This window comes from Paramormyrops kingsleyae, chromosome 11 (genome assembly GCF_048594095.1).
Source record: "Paramormyrops kingsleyae isolate MSU_618 chromosome 11, PKINGS_0.4, whole genome shotgun sequence".
In the NCBI taxonomy this organism is placed as follows: Eukaryota; Metazoa; Chordata; class Actinopteri; order Osteoglossiformes; family Mormyridae; genus Paramormyrops; species Paramormyrops kingsleyae.
Window position 1 is genome coordinate 17,303,758 of NC_132807.1, and position 21,349 is coordinate 17,325,106.

General features: G+C 44.6%; 2 protein-coding genes across 3 annotated transcripts; both read left to right on the plus strand.

The window, feature by feature from the left end:
• The first annotated feature begins 3,026 nt into the window (after positions 1 to 3,026).
• On the plus strand, positions 3,027 to 6,521 carry LOC111846079 (dnaJ homolog subfamily A member 4). Its single transcript, XM_023815957.2, has 8 exons — positions 3,027 to 3,237; positions 3,539 to 3,697; positions 4,051 to 4,231; positions 4,478 to 4,582; positions 4,788 to 5,015; positions 5,119 to 5,349; positions 5,757 to 5,857; positions 5,974 to 6,521. The coding sequence occupies exons 2-8, from the start codon at positions 3,566 to 3,568 to the stop codon at positions 6,181 to 6,183; spliced, it is 1,188 nt and encodes a 395-aa protein (XP_023671725.1). The 5' UTR covers positions 3,027 to 3,237; positions 3,539 to 3,565; the 3' UTR covers positions 6,184 to 6,521.
• Positions 6,522 to 7,742: 1,221 nt separating this feature from the next.
• On the plus strand, positions 7,743 to 21,321 carry rab8b (RAB8B, member RAS oncogene family). Of its 2 annotated transcripts, none has more exons than XM_023817176.2 (8): positions 7,743 to 7,890; positions 14,811 to 14,871; positions 16,209 to 16,269; positions 16,918 to 16,995; positions 17,793 to 17,882; positions 17,975 to 18,040; positions 18,237 to 18,287; positions 18,443 to 21,321. In XM_023817176.2, the coding sequence occupies exons 3-8, from the start codon at positions 16,267 to 16,269 to the stop codon at positions 18,533 to 18,535; spliced, it is 381 nt and encodes a 126-aa protein (XP_023672944.1). In that variant the 5' UTR covers positions 7,743 to 7,890; positions 14,811 to 14,871; positions 16,209 to 16,266; the 3' UTR covers positions 18,536 to 21,321. The 2 variants fall into 2 exon arrangements, with proteins under 2 accessions (XP_023672944.1, XP_023672934.1); XM_023817166.2 differs by having other exon boundaries at positions 7,790 to 8,003.
• Positions 21,322 to 21,349: the final 28 nt, after the last annotated feature.

Sequence of the window (21,349 nt, forward strand, 5' to 3'; positions counted from 1 at the left end):
AGGCTTGTTGTAGCCCACACTGCAACACTGCAGAGATACGGAAAAAAGACTCAGTGATGAGCATGGACCAATCAGAGTGCCCAGGCTGGCCACTGTCCGCCGCCGAAAGCACCATCAATGGGCACATGAGCGTCAGAACTGGGCCATGGAGTAATGGAAAAAGGTGGACTGGTCTGATTAGTCACATTTTCTGTTACATCATGTGGACATGTATTGCGTTTACCAGGGGAAAAGATGGCACCAGGATCCACTATGGGAAGAAGGAAAACTGGCGTTCTGTGGGCAGTGTTCTCCTAGGCAAACTTGGGTCCTTGTATTCATGTGGATTTTACTTTGACAGACACCACCTACCTAAGCATTGCTGCAGACCAAGTGCATCCCTTCATGGCAACAGTGGCATCTTTCAGCGTGCATGCAGGGCCGACGTGTGGTCTGGGCAAACCTGGCATTTGCCCCGGGGCACCAGACCACTAGGGGCACACCGGGATGGGAGTTCAAGGTGTTGACTTAGCCTCCAAATTCCCCAGAACTCAATGTAATTAAGCTTCTGTGGGATGTGCTGCACACACAAGTCTGATAAATGTTGGTCCCACCTCACAATGTACAGAACTTAAAGGATCTGCTGCTGGGGAGTTTGTGGCGTAGATTCCAGTCATTATTCCTCTGGTGTCCACAGAGAGCAAATCAGGACCTGATCATGAGTTAAATATCCACTCAATTTATACTTAAATCACTTATAATTACTATAATACAAATGATTGCACATTACTTAAAGATCAATAGCAATAAATTAATATTTTACTTTGGCCAATAAAACATTAAAATTCACTTTTTATAAACAATAGGGACAAATAACATTTTGATTTTAACATGTATTTTCTGTTCATTGTTGTGTGGAACAGAAAGCACAACTTTTTGTGGAATTTGTGAAAAATATCAAATTCATGGTGTTGAGGGTCAGCATGGTGTTTAGCACTATCGTCTCACACCTCTCGACCAGGGTTTGAGTCTCTGCTATGGCTCCATGTGTGTGGAGTTTGTATGTTCTCCCCATGATGTCGTGGGATCTCCTCTGGGTACTCCGGTTTCTCTCCCACAGTCCAAAGACATGCTGAGATTAACTGGAGCTACTAAATTGCCCATATGTGTGAGTGTGCTCTGTGAATGGCTTGGCACCCCATCCTAGGTTGTTCCCTCCATTCTGCCAATATCTTCCACACCACCACAACCCTTAATAGGTAATGGAGTTACAGAGGATGGATGGATGGACTAAGATTTTAGGTTAAACAAAAATTATTGTAGAAATGGCATTTCTCTTAAGAAAATGCAATGGAAATATTCATATTTTTTGTTCACGTGTAAGACAGGGTGCAAAAAAGATGAAAGATTACTATTCTTTCCGCAAAGTTACAAAGACTCTAAGGCGAGGTCCCAAAAATAATCGACAAATAATCTAATGCAAAGCCTGAGTTACACTGGTTTTTAAAACTCTCTCTCTCGCTCACTCTCTCATATATATATAAATATCTTGTGGTCATCCATCCGAAAGTAAGATGTAAGATGTTAACATGACAGTAAGCAGTTTGAGTCCTACTCATCTGATTTGGTAATGAGGTGTTTGGTCCTTTGCTAGGTTAGCTATCTTGTCTTTGATTTAACTGGTGTAGGCCTGGACCCCTCATGTACTCTTATCCACCCCTGCAGCTATAGCACAAGACTTTCAGTGAGTTTCACCTCAAAACAGTTGTGATGAAAAATCTTGAACCACTGATGCTCATAGAGGGAGAGCCAGTGGCACCACTGCTTAGACTCAGGCCAAAGTGTGCTAACAGTGGTTATAAAGTGTTAAAATGCTGGGGTTTTGTAATGTAAAAACGCTGAAGATGAAGAGGAATTTCACCTTTCAGCATGACAATGACAACAAGCATACATCCAAATCTACAAAAGAATGGCTTCACCTGAAGAAAATTAAAGTTTTGGACTGGCCCAGCCAGAGCCCAGACCTAAATCCAGTTAAAAATCCGTGGGGTGACCTTAATAGAGCTGTGCACGAGAGATGCCCTCGCAATCTGACAGATTTGGAGCACTTCTGCAAGAAAGAGTGGGCAAATATTGCCAAGTCAAGATGTGGCATGCAGATAGACTCCTACCCAAAAAGACTGAATGCTGGAATTAAATCAAAAGGTCCTTCAACATAGTATTAGTTTAAGGGTGTGCACACTTATGCAACCAGCTTATTGTACATTTTTTATTTTTCCCCCTGAGATTTGTTTGGTTTTCATTTGAACTGTACAGGTTATAGGTCACATTGAAGGTGGGAAAAGTTTTTAAATTATTTTTCGCTGTCCCATTTTTAACATAAAAAATCTGGCATTTTTCCAAGGGTGTGCACACTTTCTATATATCCACTGTAGGTGCTGATGCACCTAGGAATTTGTTGTGTTTATTATATTTACCTGTTACAGTTGCACATAAACTGTACCATATGCCTTTTAATGTGTTATGCCCACACGAATAGCTGCTGCATTAATGTGAGTTTTACCACCAGCTACCACCTACGTGGGCGTATGGCAGTAAAAAAAAATTGAAAATGAGAGGAAGGTTAGAGAATGAGTGAGCAGGTAGTAAGTAAATGTAACGGATTCACACTTAAATGTTAGCAGTGTGGACAGTGTCACCCGCTGGTCCATAAGGCTCGATATAAATACCGAAAGCAGACGGACGTATCTTACACGTTCAGATCCCAATTCTCTGTAATCTAAGATGTCACTGCCCGTAGCTGTTTTATTTATTCTAGGACATGTGCCATAAATGGGCCCCAGCCTTGCAGCGCCGTCTAGAAAAAGCAGTGTTGACAGGAAGCCAGTGAAGAAACACGAGCAGCTGTTTGATATGCTGTAGCTGCTAATTTAGCTGCCATACAGCAACACGTATTTATATTATCGGAATATATATATAAAACTTGATAGTTTGTATTTGTAAAAAGTTTGTATTTGTCCTGGCACAGTTTACGGAGATCCTTCCCGAGCATTCAGTCGACAGGGGGCTTCTGGAAAGGCTGCGGCGCATGTCCGGATGCGGCTGTGCCTCCGCGTCAGATGCCCTGCCGAGTCCCTAGAAGCTTCCAGCCTCGTGTCAGACGCTCTAGAAGGTTCTGCGCAGGGGCGCCATAAAAAGCGGCATTCAGTCTCATTTCGGGGAAGACGGAGAGAAAGCGCTGGGCGACTGTTCGGCCAGGTACGACGATGGAAAATACTCTATGCGGGGCAGGAGTTACACATTAAGGGGGTGTCATGGAGGTGGTTTAAAATACCCCCTCAGCGTTCGTTAGGTGAAGGTAGATGGGCAACTGCATCAAGGAAATGCGGAAATAGTAAGAATAACTAGCTATTCCTGTTGGCAAATCTACGGATTTTTATTGTCTTCTTTCATATTAGCCTTATTATAAAGCCTGCGCTTTTTTTTTGTAAATATATACTATATATATTGTTATTTCCTATTGTGCTGCTAACCGCTGCTTTCGTATAATCCCCGCCAGCATTAACCGTCTCCATTTACCGGCAACATGGTTCGCGAAACCGGCTTTTACGACTTGCTGGGAGTCAGTCCCAAAGCGTCCGGCGATGAGATTAAGAAGGCGTACAGAAAGCTGGCGCTGAAGTACCACCCGGACAAAAACCCCAACGAGGGCGAGAAGGTACGACTACGGCCCTGGGAGACGGGGAACGCGCTCTGCGGAAGCTTCTGGAAGTCCTGGCGTCTCGCCGTGACCTCCAAGATGCCCCAGTCCCAGTATCGCGATGGCGTTCTTGTGGTTGAATACCTACTAGCACACGCTGCGTATTTTATTCCACTGCAATGTCGGTTTTGGACAGTCTAACAGCATAAGCTTAGTAACTATGAATTTAGTAGCGCTGTCCGAAATTACAAAATATGCGCTTTCATGATTAGATGACGTACTATGACGATCATGTATTGCATGTCGTCACAACAAGCCTTGGGAAATTGTTGATAATTTTCTTTTAACTTGACACGTATTTTTCTTCGTAGTTCAAACTCATATCGCAGGCATATGAGGTGTTGTCAGACCCAAAGAAGAGAGATCTGTACGACCAAGGCGGGGAGCAAGCGATTAAAGAAGGGGGCATGGGTGGAGGGGAATTCTCCTCCCCGATGGACATTTTCAACATGTTTTTTGGGGGAGGTGGCAGAACACAAAGGGAAAGGAAAGGTAATGTAGTAATATGCGTCATTGGGATTCAGTGCTATGGAAACCATTTATATAACTTAAGTTTTGATTATGCCAAAAAAATATAATGAAAATAAAATATACTCAACTGCTACTTCATTCAAAACTGTGCTGTAATTTGCACCCATACATTGTTTTACCATAGCTTTGTTAGTATGAAATTTGACATCTGAATTACCTTGCTTCTTAGCTGCTTGTCATTTATTGCTATTGTTTTTCCTTATGTAGGGAAGAATGTCGTGCATCAGCTTAGTGTTTCACTAGAGGAGCTCTACAATGGCACAACTAGGAAGCTTGGTCTTCAAAAGAACATCATCTGTGAGAAGTGTGATGGTATGTCCTTCAAGATAGAGTACTGTTCTTAATCTGAATAATTCATGATAAACTGCTCCTTGCTCACGGTTCAGCTGACCGTCATAGAAAACTTCCCTTATTTCGGTCTGCTCCTTATTTAATGAAACACTTCGGCACATTTTGTAATTTACTTTTTTTAAATCTGGCGTTATTGTATAATAATGAAGTGTTATTTTTGCTTTAGGCTATGGTGGGAAGAAGGGAGCTCTAGAGAAGTGTTCAACCTGCAAAGGAAGGGGCATTCAGATTCAGATTCAGCAGATTGGACCAGGAATGATTCAGCAGATTCAGAGCATGTGTTCTGACTGCCATGGCCAAGGGGAGAGGTTCAGCGCCAAGGACCGCTGCAAGAACTGCAACGGCCACAAAGTGGAACGCAAGAAGAAAATTCTGGAAGTAATCATTGACAAAGGTGTGTATCATCCAACCTTTATCTCGTTTCCCCACAGAAAGGTTTCAGCTAATAATGTTTCCAAATGCTGAGACACCTAAGAAATGTCATTTGCTTCAAACAGGTATGAAGGATAGCCAGAAGATTACATTCCATGGCGAGGGTGACCAGGAACCAGGACTGGAACCTGGTGATGTCATTATCGTCCTGGATCAGAAGGAACATGCAATATTCCAAAGACAAGGAAATAATCTACTAATGAAAATGGAAATCAAGTTGGTAGAAGCCCTTTGTGGCTTCAAGAAGACCATCCGTACCCTTGATAACAGAATGCTGCTCATCAGCTCACCACCAGGTCAGCAAATGGCGTCCTGTTTAAAGTGCCCTGTAGATTATTTCTTGTAACTAACTCTCTGTATAGTGTTCAAGTCTTGTGCACATGACATTGTACTGCTAAGGTGATGGATTTTTTTTTAAAATTCCCTCAGACTGTAGTGAGTTCGTGTTGATGGGTGTTTTTCTACACTGAGTTTAACCTCTAAGGCTACATTTTTTTCCAAAGCACAACTGAGCTATTCTTTGAAGAACTTTTAAATCGAACTAACCGATTTCGATATCCACCCACGTGGAAATGGAGTTCTGGAAAACTGATAGCCGCCCTTCGTTTGTTATTGACTGTGATGTATGCATGAGGTATTTTCTTGTGTGGTGGGGCATCTTTACGTGCACAGTGCAGTAATGTAGGATTGCTCTGAATTTCAGGTCAAGTTATAAAGCACAGGAACACCAGATGTGTGCCCAATGAAGGCATGCCCATAAACCGAGACCCTTATGTAAAGGGACAGCTCTTTATTGAATTCTCGGTACGTTACCTCACAGGGAAGTCTCCTGTGTGCAGACGCACACATTCTAGTTTGATAAGACTGCTCACTCTGCGGTTTGCATCACTTACGTGGCGCTCTGTGTGGCCCTCTCTTAGGTTCAGTTTCCAGAGAAGGACTGGCTTCCAGAGCACATGCTGCCCCAACTGGAGGCCTTGCTGCCTACCAGGGATGAGCAAATGATCACTGATGACATGGAGGAGGTTGATCTCTGTGAGATGACTTTCAGCTCCCAGAGGAGCTTCCGCGGGGAGGCGTATGAAGAGGATGAAGGGCCCAGGGGTGGCGTGCAATGCCAGACACACTAAACGTGGCACACTGGTGGATTTATGTGTATCGTGTGTGCGTGCATTCACTGCATGTTGTACAGTACGTCTTTATTTTGAGTTGAGCTGGAAAATGCCTCAGTGCAATGGAGAATATCATAATTTACACAATATTTCCTTACCCATTCATTCCTTTTTATTTACAATTTAAAAGGCCTTTAAGTGAAAATTTGATCATCTATGCTTTCTGTGAAGGTTCTCATGTGCCCATGGCTCCTAAAAACTTTAAAAATAAAGCATTTTATACTGTATTACTCTATGTTCTTTTTAATTCCACTACACAAAATGTAATTCCAGAAATAAAAATCCTTTTCTGACTAGTTGTTTATATTTGGGTGATTGAACTTTGATATAATGTAACATTCAGTGCCCTGATGCCTTTTGCTGCACAAGAAGGTCCTGTGTAACCAAAAAGGTGCCTAACATCTGACTTCAAAGTACTTCCCAGTTGTCCTGGATCTGTAACTTTCATAAAGGCAAACTATATAGAGTCAAAACACTTCACATTAATGATTTGTCAATGTACCAAATTTTTTTACTACTATATGTAACCAATTATAGATTATCTTAAACTGATGAGTAAATCATGAAACTAAACCTTCAGCATAGTAATTCCATTACATTTGATCCTGCATTATGGGCAAAATCAAAACATCCATCAATGTTACATATATGCGTAGTGCAAATGCAAAATACATGAATTTCTGTTGCCTATGTAATAAGCCATATAACTGCAGCACAGTTGATTATTCTAAATATTCCACATTTATATAACAGCTGTTTAAAGAATACACACTATAGTACTGTGATGTGCTCTGACATTGTATGGTTTCCCACAGCTGGTGAAATATGTACTTTCTTTTAACAGTTTCTCAAACTCTCTCTAAGGTGGCATGAAGGCTTAGTGCAGGGGTGCCCAACTCCAGTCCTGGGGGGCCAGAGCCCTGTGTAGCTTAGTTCTTTCCCTGTTCCACCATAAATGATTCAGCTCAAGAGCTTTGTGGTAATTATCACAAGGAGTTGAATCAGGTGTGTTAAATGAGGGGAAACCCAAAAATGTGCAGGGTTCTGGCCCTCCAGGACTGGAGTTGGGCGCCCCTGGCTTAGTGGGTCACACCACAGCCTCACACTACTGTGTTGGGTGCTCAAATACCAGCTTTGCATGTTCTCTTCTTGACGGGGATATTTCCTGAGGATACTCCGATGTCTTCTTGAAATCCATATACAGGCATCTCCAATAGCTGGCGTTCCTAAATTGCTCACGGTGTACGATTGCGTGTGTATATCCTGTCATACACTGATATCCCGTCTAGGGTAGATAGGATCCTGACCAGGTTAAATAGTTGGACTGTGGCCAGGTCGGTAAAAGACAATATGTATAGCAAATCTTATACCTTATATGTTTACGTGAAAAGGAAATAAATTGCACAGTAATCGGCAGTCGCAAAGAGTTCCTCTTTATCCGAATAGACAAAAAATAGTTTTAATTACTACCTGATTCATACGGCGATAGGCGGCGCAAGAAATACATTTACCGTGAAGCTGTGCGCGCCGACGCGCTGGCGTCACGCCGCTCACGCCCTCCTTTCTTGACACCGTATGGATACTGTGTCAGAAGTAAAAGCGAGCCAGACCGATACATTGTCATTTCTCCGAAGCCAGGAGCCCGAGCAGCAAAATGGCGAAAACGTACGACTACCTTTTCAAACTCTTGCTCATAGGAGATAGCGGTGTCGGCAAGACGTGCCTGCTCTTCAGGTTCAGCGAAGACGCGTTCAATACCACCTTTATATCCACAATAGGTTAGTTTACCGGATTTTGTCACATTGCAATGAGCGTTATTTATTTCCGCAGAGGGTGGGGGCTGGGTGTTGGTCGCGGGGAGCTGCGCCAGCTGATATAACGGTTTTGGGGAGAATAAGGGACAGTAAATAAAGGCGATGGGTTTGCGGTGGAGGGATGGGCCTCCAGAGAGACCGCGGCACGCCTTGCTCGCACGCAGGAAACAGTTAAGTCCTGCGCCGAGCTGGGGAAGCCGGTAGCCCGCAAAGTTTCTGTGAAAAGGACCGACTGTGTCTTATTTAACATGTCATTTGGATTTAGTCAGTCGGTCAGTTAACTTAGTTAGTTAGTCAATTGGGCGGTCAGCCTCCATTCTGGGACGGGAAGCTGGCGCTTGACTATAAATGTATCCGCCCGCCGCTTGTGTTGGTTACATTGTTCATTCAGATTTGTTTCATTGTTCATTCAGAGTATAAGAAAGGAAACTTTCTTGGCTGCGTGTTTCACTCCGGTTGGTTATGAGGAATAAATCTTTTCGGGGAAGGGCGCAGCCGTGGGTTCATCACGCGAACATGTTCGGGAGTCACCGTCTGGTGCCCCGGAGACCTAGGGCTTCTGCCCCGGTCCGCGGCAGAGGATGTGCTCCTCGTGTGCGGGGATATTGGATATGATCGCGGAGAAAGTGGTAACTTTATTAATAATAAATAATGAGTTTGTACGGCGGCGCAGACAGAGCTGCCGTTGTTGTGTGCCTGCCTCCGGGACTGTCACAGCGTCACCCCGAGCCCGGTCTCTCCCAGACCCTCCCTAAATAGCCGTCTGCTATCCATGATTTACCGCAGAGCTGCTACACAGCAGGCAACGGTGCCTTTCCACGTGAATTTGTACGCTTTGTGTGTGAATTCGTTAGTGGCTCATTTAAATACAAGAAATGACTAACGCGAAGACGCTGACATCAGTGTCATCGCTGCACGTAGTGAGAATGTGCGTTTATTCCTTTAATTTCCTTTAATTTGTTAGAACAGACCTGTTGCTGACTAAAGGTGGTATATAGGGAAATAGTGCAAAGCAGTCGTTGCATTGAGCAAAAGTGCAAGTGAAAATAAAAAACAAACCGTTACAGAAAACTCACCCTGTGCAGCAGGATGTACAGAACAGGAAGACCTGTTTTCCTTGCTTGTGGTGGATGTTTATACGAGCCTGAAATGTTGAGTTAAGTAACTGGTTACCCTCACCCTCTTCTGGTATAGTGTAGTAAGCCTAAGAATCCCTCATTAGCACAATTAGCCGCTGAATGGCACATAGACTGATATGAGAATGCCAGTGGGTGTTTCAAGAGCACCGGTTTACAGCGTGTAATTATAGTCTAGTCGATTTCCTCATCAGATGCAAATAATTGTGCACTTAACTAGTTGGGTCTGTGTGCCTGCTTTTTATACAGGGCGTCATTGGCTATTAAAGTGCCCCCCTGCTGTGTCTGCCCGCTGTCATTAAAGCACAGATTGTAGCGTTTATTTGCTGCCAAGGTTACACATGGCGCCCGATGCCACAGAGTCACTTCTGTTGGGTGACTTGCCGTTACTCGCGCTGGCGCTCTGCCGTCCTGTGGTCGATCACGTCTCCATCGGTCATGTGACTGCACACGCTTAGGGGTCACGGTGGGGCTGATTGTGGGCCCCGTCCCATGTGCGGCTGGCATCATACACAGTGTTAAGATTTCCTCAAAGACGGACATCTTCCTTGGGTGGTTTCACCACACATATAGCGAATTAGAATGCCTGTCACCACGCCGGCTTCCTTACTGCTGAGTCACAGCGCGAAAGTCGAGCGTCTGCAGGGACGTTAATGTCGCTCTGGGGCTCCCGTTGAACTCGGGGGGTTCTGGAGCTCACTTGGGCACACCTCGTCATTTCTGACAATCGCTGGCTGTCCTGCGGCACGTGTTGACTAATAAAAAGAATTCATGAGGAATGTGCAAGTGCTCAGGCCAAGGTGGAGCTAAAATTCTAGGCTGTAAAAGTAAAAAAAAATATCGAAATGGCCCAAATGTTCTGGAGGATGTTTTGTCGTCATCAGAGGGTTAAAAATAATCACAATTTTATTTACGTGTTCCTGACACTTAGTAGTGAATCAATATTTCTCTGTGTTATTCGTAAAAGACTTCTCTTGCTGCAACTCTGTTGGCCTTTATCCGGCACTCCAAGATTGCAAATGTCTGTGTGTGCTATGTGCTAATTTTGTGGTGTTTCCCAGTCACCGTCTGAATTGTGGTCTAGAGTTCCTTCAGGGTGCTATTTTGAGTCGGAATGTAAGTTAATTGAAGACCCTTTTCAGTTTACTTTTTCACATCCGATATTTGACATCCGATACTTAGAAGTGAGAGGCTTCAGTTCTAAAAGATTATGGTGTTTTACATGTTTAGACTTGTGCTTCAACCTGGGAAAGATTACCTTTAATATCTAAGTGTGTTGGCTTATTGGGCATGGGTTAAATGTTAGGTTAAGTGAAATTAATGAATAATAGACTGACCAGACTTGCTGTTTGATCAGAGCATTTTTCCAAAATCCTTAGAAAGCACCTGTCTTGCAGTATATCTATACATAGCATTTCTGATATTAAATATATTTTGTTATAGTCTGCTGGCGTTTGTGGAAGGGTTTCACATGAAGTGTTATACATTTCCTGTGTGACTTTAGTAATATAGTATTATGAAAGTGTCTTGGTGATAAACGCTCTCCAGTTCGTATAACACTCTTCTGAAGCTTCTGGGCCTCGTGAATTTTCCTGAATTTCAGTACCTAAAAGGAGATTTTATTGGTTTTTGTCTTGTGAAAAAAGCTGGTGGTAAGAGAGCAGCGCAGACATCAGACAGGAAGTGTTGTTATCTTCGGCCTGCCCCCTTTTCCAGTAAAAACAGCCGGGCTCGGAGCAGAGAGAGCGACACGCTGTTCACCAGGCATTCTCCTTAATGGGTTAATCTTTTATGGCTGTTAAAACTCCTTTCAGGGTATGGGACACTGCCAATCCCTGTTGTGTTAACTAGACACATCACTATGTCTGCTCCAAATCTCACAGTGCAACCAAAACGGGGAAACTATGGGAAAACAAAGGGATGTTTTTGCATACTTAAAAAAAAAAAATCCTTAAAATTATGTGAATTCTAATCCTTTCACATATACAGATGGGACTGAATATGGCGGTGAAATTTGAATCTGGATAATAAGCTATGTGTTCTCAATGATTGTGTCACCAGAACCATATGCTGGCCACCTTTTTAAGACTCTGAGTGCTTTAGTGCTGAGGATTTCCCCACTGATTCTGAGGACATTCTTACTGTGCTGCCAGAATGTGTCACCCCTTCATCCAATAAGATGTGAGTGGATCATTACCCTTGGCTTCTTTTATTCCCAGCCAAATAGTGGAGTCATGACAAAATCTGATGTTTGTATTTATAACTTGGACTTCAGGTAAAACAATTATTCTGGGATGATTTACTTACGGTCAAGCCAAGCTGTCTAATGTCTTGATTTGAAAATGACCATCACTGCTGGGGACAGTAAAATTCTGTCTGCATTTGACAGTAAGGTTTACTATGGCAGACATCTTCCTCCCAGAAGTACAGTAAAAGTGTGAGTGAATGTCAGATAGTGGAGCTTACGTGCTGATATGTCATGGAGCAGAGAGCCCGCTCTTTATTGGGCATCTCCTGTCATGGCAGTGATTAAGCAGGACTGCAGGCAGCTGGTCCACTCCCGAGCTGGGCCGGGCTGTGCTCTGCCGACTCGGAGGAACAGAAGACTTTCTGTCAGTGCCGCTTCTGGACCTCGTGACCCTCAGCTGGCTGGGTGTGTAGTGGGAACCGCTGAGACTCTGCATTCCTCCGCCTCTCCGGCAGTAAGGATTCAGGCCTGCGGGCGGGAGAAGGGAGGTCATTGACCCCGACCTCAGCCTCTCCGCGGGCTTCCCTAATCGCTGCAGGCGCTGTTTCTGTTCCGCTTCCTGGACTGCGACAGCAGTTTAAACACGTACTTCCCTGACGGCCGTATCCTGTACATTGACACATTTTTCTTGCTCTCGTCGGCGTTTCATAATGGAGGAAATGTAATAGTGACAGCTGAGGCTACCCTTGCAGCTCCGAGATGGTCTGCGTCCTCCCGACAGAGGAGGAGGTCGTGCCTAGCAGGGTCATCCTTTAGAGACTCCCGGTTCCTTGCGGGGGAAAGCTGAACGCCTCGCTCTGTTTTTTGAAGTGGGCTGGAGATCGTTAACTGCACTGATCAAAGCCTACAACGCCGACTGCTTCTGAAGCATAATTTACCTGCATTTCTTCACCAGGTATTCAGCTGTAGTTTGTCATGCACTGACATTTTCATTTGCAGGTTGACTCTTAGCTGTGCCCTCTGCTGTTTTTAATGGAGATCACCAGGATTTGTTGTTTTACCCTTCAGTAAAGATGGCGGTGAACTGAAGGAGGCTGTGCCGGTATCTGATTATTCAGAGATTTCCTGAGTGCTGGGGCGTCTGCCTCAGCACCAGCCGGGCCGGACCCCCATGTGGTGCTGAGATAGAGGTGTCCTGCTTGGCCCTGGCCCCGGCTGTCACTCCTCGGCCCACCATGTGACCTCAAAGGTGTGGCTGCTACAGCCGGTTTCCCCCCCCCCCCAAAAAGGAGCGACATGGGAGAGCATGACGCCACTGCTGGGCTCGGCGTCAGCCGCCTCCGCCGTGCTCCGGAAAGGCCCGCGAGGCCGGCCCGAGCCCTTGCTCTGTGCAGCTCACCACTTCCTCTCTGCGCTGCTGTTTTCCGCACGATATCTGCTCTTATTTTCAGCATTCTACTCCGTCGGCTTCAAAGGGCACCTTGCTGAAATCAAAAGAAGTTGTTTTGCTAGTAATTTAGTGTCTGATAGAGGGTTTGTTATTTCCTTTCATTGTTATCTGCATGATGCTTATTTGTTTAATATTCAAATATTATTTATTATTAAAGTTCATTGAGAAGTTGCCCGTTATTTTGGTTTTCTGTGAATAAATATTAACACTAAAGATGTAAATCCCACCCGCCAGCTATTTTTGTGCTTTGTTGGGGCTGTGTTACCGTGATACTCCATGGTATTGCTTTCGAGGCTGAGGCTGCACATAAGCAGTTTGCTTTCCTATCTGTTGGTATCGTTCTAGTGCTCATACGTCGCTCATTTTGCAGGCCTGGCTAAGATTAGTGGGCCGCTTTAGCTTTATTTAGCCTGTCGCCCTTGTGCCCCAGGGAGGTGCAGGCCGCTGGGTGTGGGTGGTTTTCGGCTGGAACACCTCATTCCCACAGGGGGGCACCCTCCACAGGGGGGAACAGGCTGCTGAAAATGACCGCTGTGCTAGTTTGGTGGGTCAGAAGGTCATTTCACCAGTAATGACAAACATATTCACAAAATATTAATTGAAGCCTGTTTGATCTTTCTAGAGCTATTATGTTACTCTGGGCCTTCATTATAGAAACATTTGAAAAATGTTTAGATGACAGTACTATGCAACAGTAACTTTATATTTTTTGCTCAGGAATATTATGTAGCTACTGTATCATAACAGGGTTCTTTCTAAGACTGGAACTAGTTAACAAGGGGTAACAAACCCAACTCCTTATTTATTCTATGTATTTTTATTTTTCTTTATCCTGTTAAATGGTTTAACAAAGTCTTTGTAGTTACGTGTGTAAGGCCTGCCATCATTGCTGTGCATTATTACATGCCTTGTAATTGCTATCATTATGATTACAATGGGAAATTATCACTACCTGTTTTCCCCTGTAATTTGAATCAGAATTCTGAATCTGGGAAGCGGTATCCTGAATTGTAGTAGTCTGATGTTTACTTGCCGCTAATGTCCAAGCCAGAGAAAGTATGTTCAGAGTATCTCTGAGTGCTGCTCTTCCCTCTGCTGATGTTTAAATGCCGTTCGTCTCCACTGTCATGTTAAAGCGGAGGGGGAGCTTTAATCGCTTTCTCTTAGGGAGGGGGAGCGGTTGGTGTCAGCCAGGTGAAGCTGAGGCTACTGCACAATATCTGCTTTTACTTCCATAGCTACTTAGAAGGCAGATTTTGCAGTGTAGCTGCGGGGACCGTCTGATTAAATCCAGAGTTCATACAGCCTGGGATCCAAAAAAGGGAATCTCTTCTGATCTACACTTTTGTTTAACGTGCGGACAGCAGCCGGCTTCCGTGCCGAGTCAGTCCCGCTTGTGGGTGGCTTGGCCCATCCCAGACCGCTAATGGGATCCCTTCCTGTAGAGAAGCAGGCCGTTCTCTGTGCCCGTGCCGGTGAGCAAAGCCAAGAACGTTGGCACTAAGTCCAGAACACGAGGATCCAGCCTGGCTTATGTGGGGTTTACACGTTGTGCATGAGAAATTAACTGAAGTTTTTAAACGGCTTCAAGTGGCATTATGGGGAAACACTGTCTACCCCGTCAGAGGTATTTTGCTTTTAACTTGCCACGCAATGGTGTGAAATCTCACCTTTGACCTTTTTATATAATGTCAGGACCTTTTGTTGTCACTCTGACTTTCTGTCATGTGCTTGTGGTTTTTGTTACTCTTCAAACGAAAGTATTTTTTTTTTCTATTTAATGAAATAAAATTATTATTATTTACAGGGGTGCAAATAACTTTTGGAAGTTCAATAGAATGAATAGAATTAAACTTTAAACAAATAATGTGCATAAGTCAGCTGTTATGGTCTTCCTAGCCTTCTCAAAGAGTAGCCGATGACGTAATTAATGTTAATATTTTTGTGACCGCATGTTTGCAACCATTTGTGATATCAGTGCTTTTCTGTCATTTTAGGGATCGACTTCAAGATCAGAACCATCGAACTGGATGGGAAGAAAATTAAGCTTCAGATATGGTAAGTAATCAGTGTGACACTAAGATTGTATCCTTTGTTTTCTTCGGAGCCTTAGATGATATAAAATGCTTGGTGTGAGGGCCACTCGTGCTTATATATATATATACACACTAGTATCATTTTGTATTTTGTCACACTTAGAATTGGAGATATGCATCAAGTTCGCCAACTGATGTTGCACAAACCATCTCTTCCATTCTGTTCAGTGAGCGAGACTCTGTACTGCTCTAAGGCAGAATTAAACTCATAACCCACATGTATAAGTGAGAAACAGGTCAGGGGAGTGTAAGTGGTGCTCTGCAGTGTCTCATGGCCCACAGCTGAGAGAGAGAGACGGGGAGAGAGTGCGCCTTAGCTTCTGCTGGCTACAGGAAGCATGCAGAGGAACGCAGGCTGTTTCTCTGTATCCTCACGGATGCTTCCTTCGTCTCGCTGCCAAGCTTAAGGTCTGATTATGTTCAGTCACACTGGGTAAAATTAATAAACAGCCGTAAGTGCGAGATCGTCCAGGAACTTTCCTGACATATTCATAGCTATCAAGTCTCCCGTTTTGGCCGGGAAACTACTGTATTTCACCCCTCTTTCCCGCCGTCCTCTCGTATTAGTATTTTCCTGTAAATCTCCCGTATTATAATATAATTTAAAAAAAAAAAATTCCTCTGCCTCTCCAAACTGAACTGCCAGTAGCCTCGTGAGAACTGCCACCTGCAGTAGCCTGCAGGTCATTTACAACATTAACCAGGTCATAAATGCGGAGGTTAAAATGGCAATGCTGTGTGCCAAAAACAACGTTACTTTCACCTTCTGTGACGACTTCAGCAAGGATACAAAGTCTGCAACAAATCTGTATAATAAGTCATTAGTGAATGCCAGAGAGCCACATGAGTGAACATGAGAAATTAAAAGAAAATTTGTAATGAAAATAAAATGTAAATGACAAGTGGTTATTTTAGATTTCTTGTACACCTGTCTTAAAATGTAAGGGATACTGGAGCTTGGTTGGGGTGGTGGGATGCCTCGCGGTGGGTGCTGGAAAATTTCCCTTATTTTCAAATCCAAAACTTGACAGGTATGCATATTCTTCCTTTAAGGTCAAGATTTTTCTCCACTAAGTCAACAAAGCTGCTTTGTAAGGGTGGGGAGGGGGGCGCAATGGGGAAGATCGCACTGGCATTCCACAGCCACTCTGTGCGACATACATGCAGGATATGAAGGAGGCCGATGGGAGGTGGTCGCCCGCTGCTGTTCATGATCTCGGGATGACAGGGTGGCCTGTCCCGCTGAAACCCTGTCAGTGCTGGGAGAAACTCGAATGCGTGTTTGTGCCTCTTCTGCAGGGACACGGCGGGACAGGAGCGCTTCCGGACCATCACGACGGCCTACTACAGAGGAGCCATGGTGAGGCAACATCGCGTCCAGCTCAGAGGAGCTTTAGCTCTGTGCGCCGGCTGGTCGTACTGTCACAGCACTGTGTCACGGTGCCCTGGCAGTCAGACGGGACTGCGGCCACCACACCCTGGTTACTGCCCTTAAATCTCAGGGTTTTCTCTCATCGGATCCATTCCAAAAGTGATTTTTTTTTGTTTCGCTTGCTGCTGTAAGGGTAGAGATCACTATGAATGCCCTGTCTAGGCAGAGGCCTGTGCTCAGGCTGCTGTACTCCTTGCATACCTGATTATTCCTAGATTAGTATAGGTTATTATACTGAGCCTGAACTATCCTTAAAGTGGTGGTTATACCTGCAGTGACCTTGCATAAGGTATCACCATGGCTGTGCTGTTCCTTCACCACTGATATTTGTAAAGATGTATTGTGGGGTTTTCACTTCTGGCCTACAAAGTGCACTGATGACATGTCTTCCTATGAGTGTTTGGCTCGTGCTGATTTCTTTTATGATTACCTCAACTGAGAAACGGCACCTGCCCTGTAAATACGTTAAACAGGCGTGGTGACCAGCTGCTCTGGGTGTGTTTGCGTTCAGGCGCAGCGATCAGAGACACCGCTTCGTCACGTTCGTTCCCCTTTCTCTGTCTCCGTCTCTCTCAGGGCATCATGCTGGTGTATGACATCACTAACGAGAAGTCCTTCGAGAACATCAAGAACTGGATCCGGAATATCGAGGAGGTGAGTCAGCGTAGCGTCTCGGCCCCGGTCCCCGGTCCCCGGGCCCCGGGCCCCAGGCCTCTCTCTGCGTCTGCACGCCAAGCCACTCAGGCGAGTTCTGTCACCGTGCCATTTCAATTGAGATTGATGAAGAGGCAGAAAGTCATCATGGCTGTTTTATATTTTACAAGCAAGATAATGCCACGCAGCGGTCCGGCTTCCATTGTCAGTCGATGGGACCTTTACTTTGCTATCCCCAGTACAACAAACGCAGGAATATATGTTCAAGCAGAACAGTTTTTTTTCATTTGCATTCTGTCACTGCTCATTCCCATTCTAACCCTCAAACACTCACTGCCAGGTCTGTATTCAGAAATATCTCTACCTACAGTTTCAGCTCAGCCACTTGGATGAAGCTAGCTACATTAACTGTTAGCCACACTGTTAGCGGTTAGCCACACCCACCACCCCCCGTCGAAGGCCCAGGCTCAGCTTTAAGTCATTTTCAGGAAAGTCATTTTCACAAGCACATTATGAGTTCTTCAGAGCAGGCCGGATAGTCAGCTTTGGACTTCATGGTGATACATAGGTCATCTACTGCCTGTGAGTGTTTCTGAAAGGAAGGAGGCCTCGTCACTGTCGACTGTTCCAACACTTGCTGTTTGCTGGTTTGTTTCCACCCCACACACGATCACAGGGTCCTTCCCCGCATTTCGGCTTCTGTATCCGGGCGTGTTTTTCCCCTTAACCTGGAAGTGGATGTTTTCAGGCAAACGGCAGCACTAACGCTAACCGGTAACTCTGATGCCTGTCCCCAGCATGCATCGTCGGATGTGGAACGCATGATCCTGGGCAACAAGTGTGACATGAACGACAAGAGACAAGTATCCAAAGAGCGAGGCGAGAAGGTGAGACTGGTGCCACCTTGCTGGGTGTCTGGGGGGGGGGGGCTGGGTACGTGCAGCTTACCCAGCACTGACGTCTCTCTCACTCTCTCCAGCTGGCCATAGACTATGGGATCAAGTTCCTGGAAACCAGTGCGAAATCCAGCATAAACGTGGAAGAGGTGAGACAGGGAAACACCGGACACAGCTTATCCATAAGGGTCTCTGTTACATGGAAGCATGGATGGATGGGTTAGATGGAACTTTCTGCACTATTGAGGCCTGGTGGGACGATCAGCTCACTGTATGAAGTGGTGTGCGTGTCACTCATAAGTAATTACGAAGGAGGTGAAGCCCGCTCTTGTTTGTAATCCACAGGCCTTCTTCACACTTGCCAGAGACATCATGACAAGACTCAACAGGAAAATGGTGAGCATTAACGACGACCCGGAATCCCCCAGGATCCAAGCCGGCGAGCTGCTCCTACCGTAGCATGGGGTTCCGCAGCCGCAGTCATTCGGAAACATTATCGCAGGCTAACATCAATTTAACGTCATGTTCTGCTGTTCTACTTTCTCTGCTAGAACGACAACAGCGCATCTGGTGGCGGAGGACCTGTGAAAATCACAGAGAACCGGTCAAAGAAGAGCAGCATCTTCCGGTGTTCCCTGCTCTAATGGACTGCTCACTATTGTCCTGGACACCCGCACTGCTTTTCTAAAAGCAGAGTGTTGAGCAGCCTGTGTAGGAAAGCTCATGGGCTGCTGCTCATGGGCTGCTCACGGGCTGCTGCTCACGGCTGTGTATTCTGCTGACCACGGCGACAGCCGCCTCCAAGGGCCGGTTTCACAAACTAAAAATGAGTCAAAAACGTCAAATCTCAAGTCACCCACTGGTTCCGATAGATTCCCGGTTCCCCGCAGTCCGGATCCCGACCCGCCATTACAGCATCTTTGTCTGTTTACGTCTTTTATCCGTGGAAGCCCACGTTAACGTGCTTTGTGCCCTGAAGCTCCTTCTCCTCTAACCTTCGCTCCTGCGAAGATCCCGGCGCCGGGTGTTTTTAGCGAGGCAGTCAGACACTGGTTCTGTTTCCCTGGCGTTCCTCCCTGGCTGAGTGTTTGCTGTGTGAGAATGTGAAATCTCCCAGGCCATGTTATCATTTCCGCCATTTACCGTTTAAGGAGCACAAGTCACTGTAAGAGCGGCGCAGTGTGGCGCACGTGCCATAGATCCTGAAATGTCTCTCGCACGAGCACATGGAAGGATTACTTTTATTCTCAGTCAAAGCTGACCAATTTCGTTCCCGTTGCTGAATTTATACTTTTTAATTGCTTTCCAATAAATTAAAACGAATATTATTTAAATGTTATGATAAAGAGTAGCTGAAATACAACAAAAGATAGGGAACTTTTTGAAGGTAGTTTTTTCTTTTTACCGAGATTGTTGACAAGACATTCAGCTAAAGTTCTGGCCTGTTCTGGAAAATCAGAAGCGGAAGCTGTTTTATGTTTATGAGTGGAAGATATTAAAAGTATGATGAAATGTTATTAGTGGAAAAGCACCTGAAATGAAGGACTGGCTGTTTAATTGTACAGCATACTGTCACTGATGACAAATATTTTGCAGAGAAAATTTAGTAAACTACATTGTGCAATACTATAATAGATCTTCAAAGTGTCCTGTTTTTGGTAGCACATAGATGTTTGCCGACATAGATGTGCTATGCCAAGTGCCACTGGCAAGACCAAACAAACCGTAATTATAATGTCTTGGCATTCATGTCTTTTTAAAAGTGTCAGTAGTAAGTTCTTTCTGTTTTTAGCCGTCTTAAAGTCACGTGGCTGCGTTATTTTCTCACTGCCCTCTGAGCTTTGCTGTCGTTCAGACATTGTCCGGAAAATGAACTTTCAGCTGGTCCTGAGACCAGATAAAAAGCGAGAGCTTCATACAAATTCTTGTTGAGGTGGTCGTGAACTAAACCTCAGCTCTTCTGGATGTTTGAATGCAGACGCCTTCTGGTTCATAACTGTGTTTGTTTCTCTATGTACCCTGCAGGACATTGGGCCCACTATCTCTGCGGTACTTGTGAAGTTGTTGGAAAACCACTAAATGCATGCATAGATCTCTGTGTAAATGAGACGACTAAAATATAACACACCGAGTAATCCGATCGTATTAATATTAACCACCTGTTCATATTTTACTGGCAAAAACGAGCTTCCTTATTCCATGAGGTTGTGACATGTAAAAGTGTGTCCTGTTTACAGAAACGAATGCAGGGCTGATTCTCTGCCTGCCTTTGTATATGTGTGTCCGTTTTTACGTCACCTGTGCCAGAGGCTGTATCTTCATGCCACCGTCATTGTAGATCATCATAAAAAGAGGAGAGGAAGAAGCGTGTGATGTTTAAACGGGATTAACCGGGAAGGGTTAGTAATTTAGTCAGATAAGTTAAAGTGATGTTCAACATTTCTCTGACCCGTCATTAACAGAAAGGCTCCAGTTGTGGTCTTGCTAAAATAGAAACGCATTGTGGTTTGAGGGAAGCCCCTCCCACTTCCTCCCCCAAAAAGACTTGGTAAGCACCCCCCAGCCCCAGAGTACAGGAAACACACGTACTGCATTCATATTTTATAAGCAGCATCTCTGTTCCCTAAACAGGTTTTACAGACCGCATACAGAGCACAGCACTTGACTCCACATGTTGCAGTTTCTTCCTGGTGGTGCACAAACCACGTTTCGTAGACTGACATATGGCTGTCTGTAAAATTTATATCTCTTTACGGTGAAAGGATCTCAGCTGTATGCTGTTGTACCAAAATGTATTTGCTTTCTTGGATAGCCATATCTGCACCTACGATGCCGAATCATTGCTCCAAGATGTGGATGTTCACTGACCACAAAGCGTCTGATCTGCTGGGATCGTGGGTACCTGGCATGCTGTCGGCAGTCTTCCATTGTGCCGTGAATCATCACCGGCAGATAGTATATTTTCTTAGATTAAATGGATGATTGCTTGAGTTACATTAAATCAATGCACTGCATAGACCATTTGTTAAGAATGTAACTGTGCTTTTATTGTTGTGCAATAACTGTTGAAAATAACATTTTACATATTTCTGGGACCATGGATTTGCAAGTATGTTTGTATACAAACATAAATATGCATACATTGATAAAGCTCTATCCTAATAATGTAACAGTGAAAGCATTCCATTTAACTCATGTTAGTATCTTACCATGTTTACCAAACCATAAAGGAATTGCCAGATACACCTTCTTATTTTAAAACACTGTTAGCAGCCTATTGTTTGTCCGAGAGCAACGTCAAGCCTATTTCTGTAACATTTAAATCTCGTTGTGGACTGATAATTGTGTAAAGATGAAAAGAACTGTTGGTTTTGTTAATTGTGAACTTTTTTCTACAATATGGCGACTTCAGTAAAAATTATGTAAAGAATCCCAGTTTGGTTTCTGATTCTCTGTGA

Excerpts from the sequence above, each read along its gene's own strand:
- LOC111846079 (XM_023815957.2), top strand. The coding sequence starts at position 3,566 with ATGGTTCGCGAAACCGGCTTTTACGACTTGCTGGGAGTCAGTCCCAAA. Across the intron at positions 4,232-4,477 it reads AACACAAAGGGAAAGGAAAG|GGAAGAATGTCGTGCATCAG; the intron begins GTAATGTAGTAA and ends TTCCTTATGTAG. Across the intron at positions 5,016-5,118 it reads GGAAGTAATCATTGACAAAG|GTATGAAGGATAGCCAGAAG; the intron begins GTGTGTATCATC and ends TGCTTCAAACAG.
- rab8b (XM_023817166.2), top strand. The coding sequence starts at position 7,880 with ATGGCGAAAACGTACGACTACCTTTTCAAACTCTTGCTCATAGGAGAT. Across the intron at positions 16,270-16,917 it reads CCTACTACAGAGGAGCCATG|GGCATCATGCTGGTGTATGA; the intron begins GTGAGGCAACAT and ends CGTCTCTCTCAG. Across the intron at positions 18,041-18,236 it reads CCAGCATAAACGTGGAAGAG|GCCTTCTTCACACTTGCCAG; the intron begins GTGAGACAGGGA and ends TGTAATCCACAG.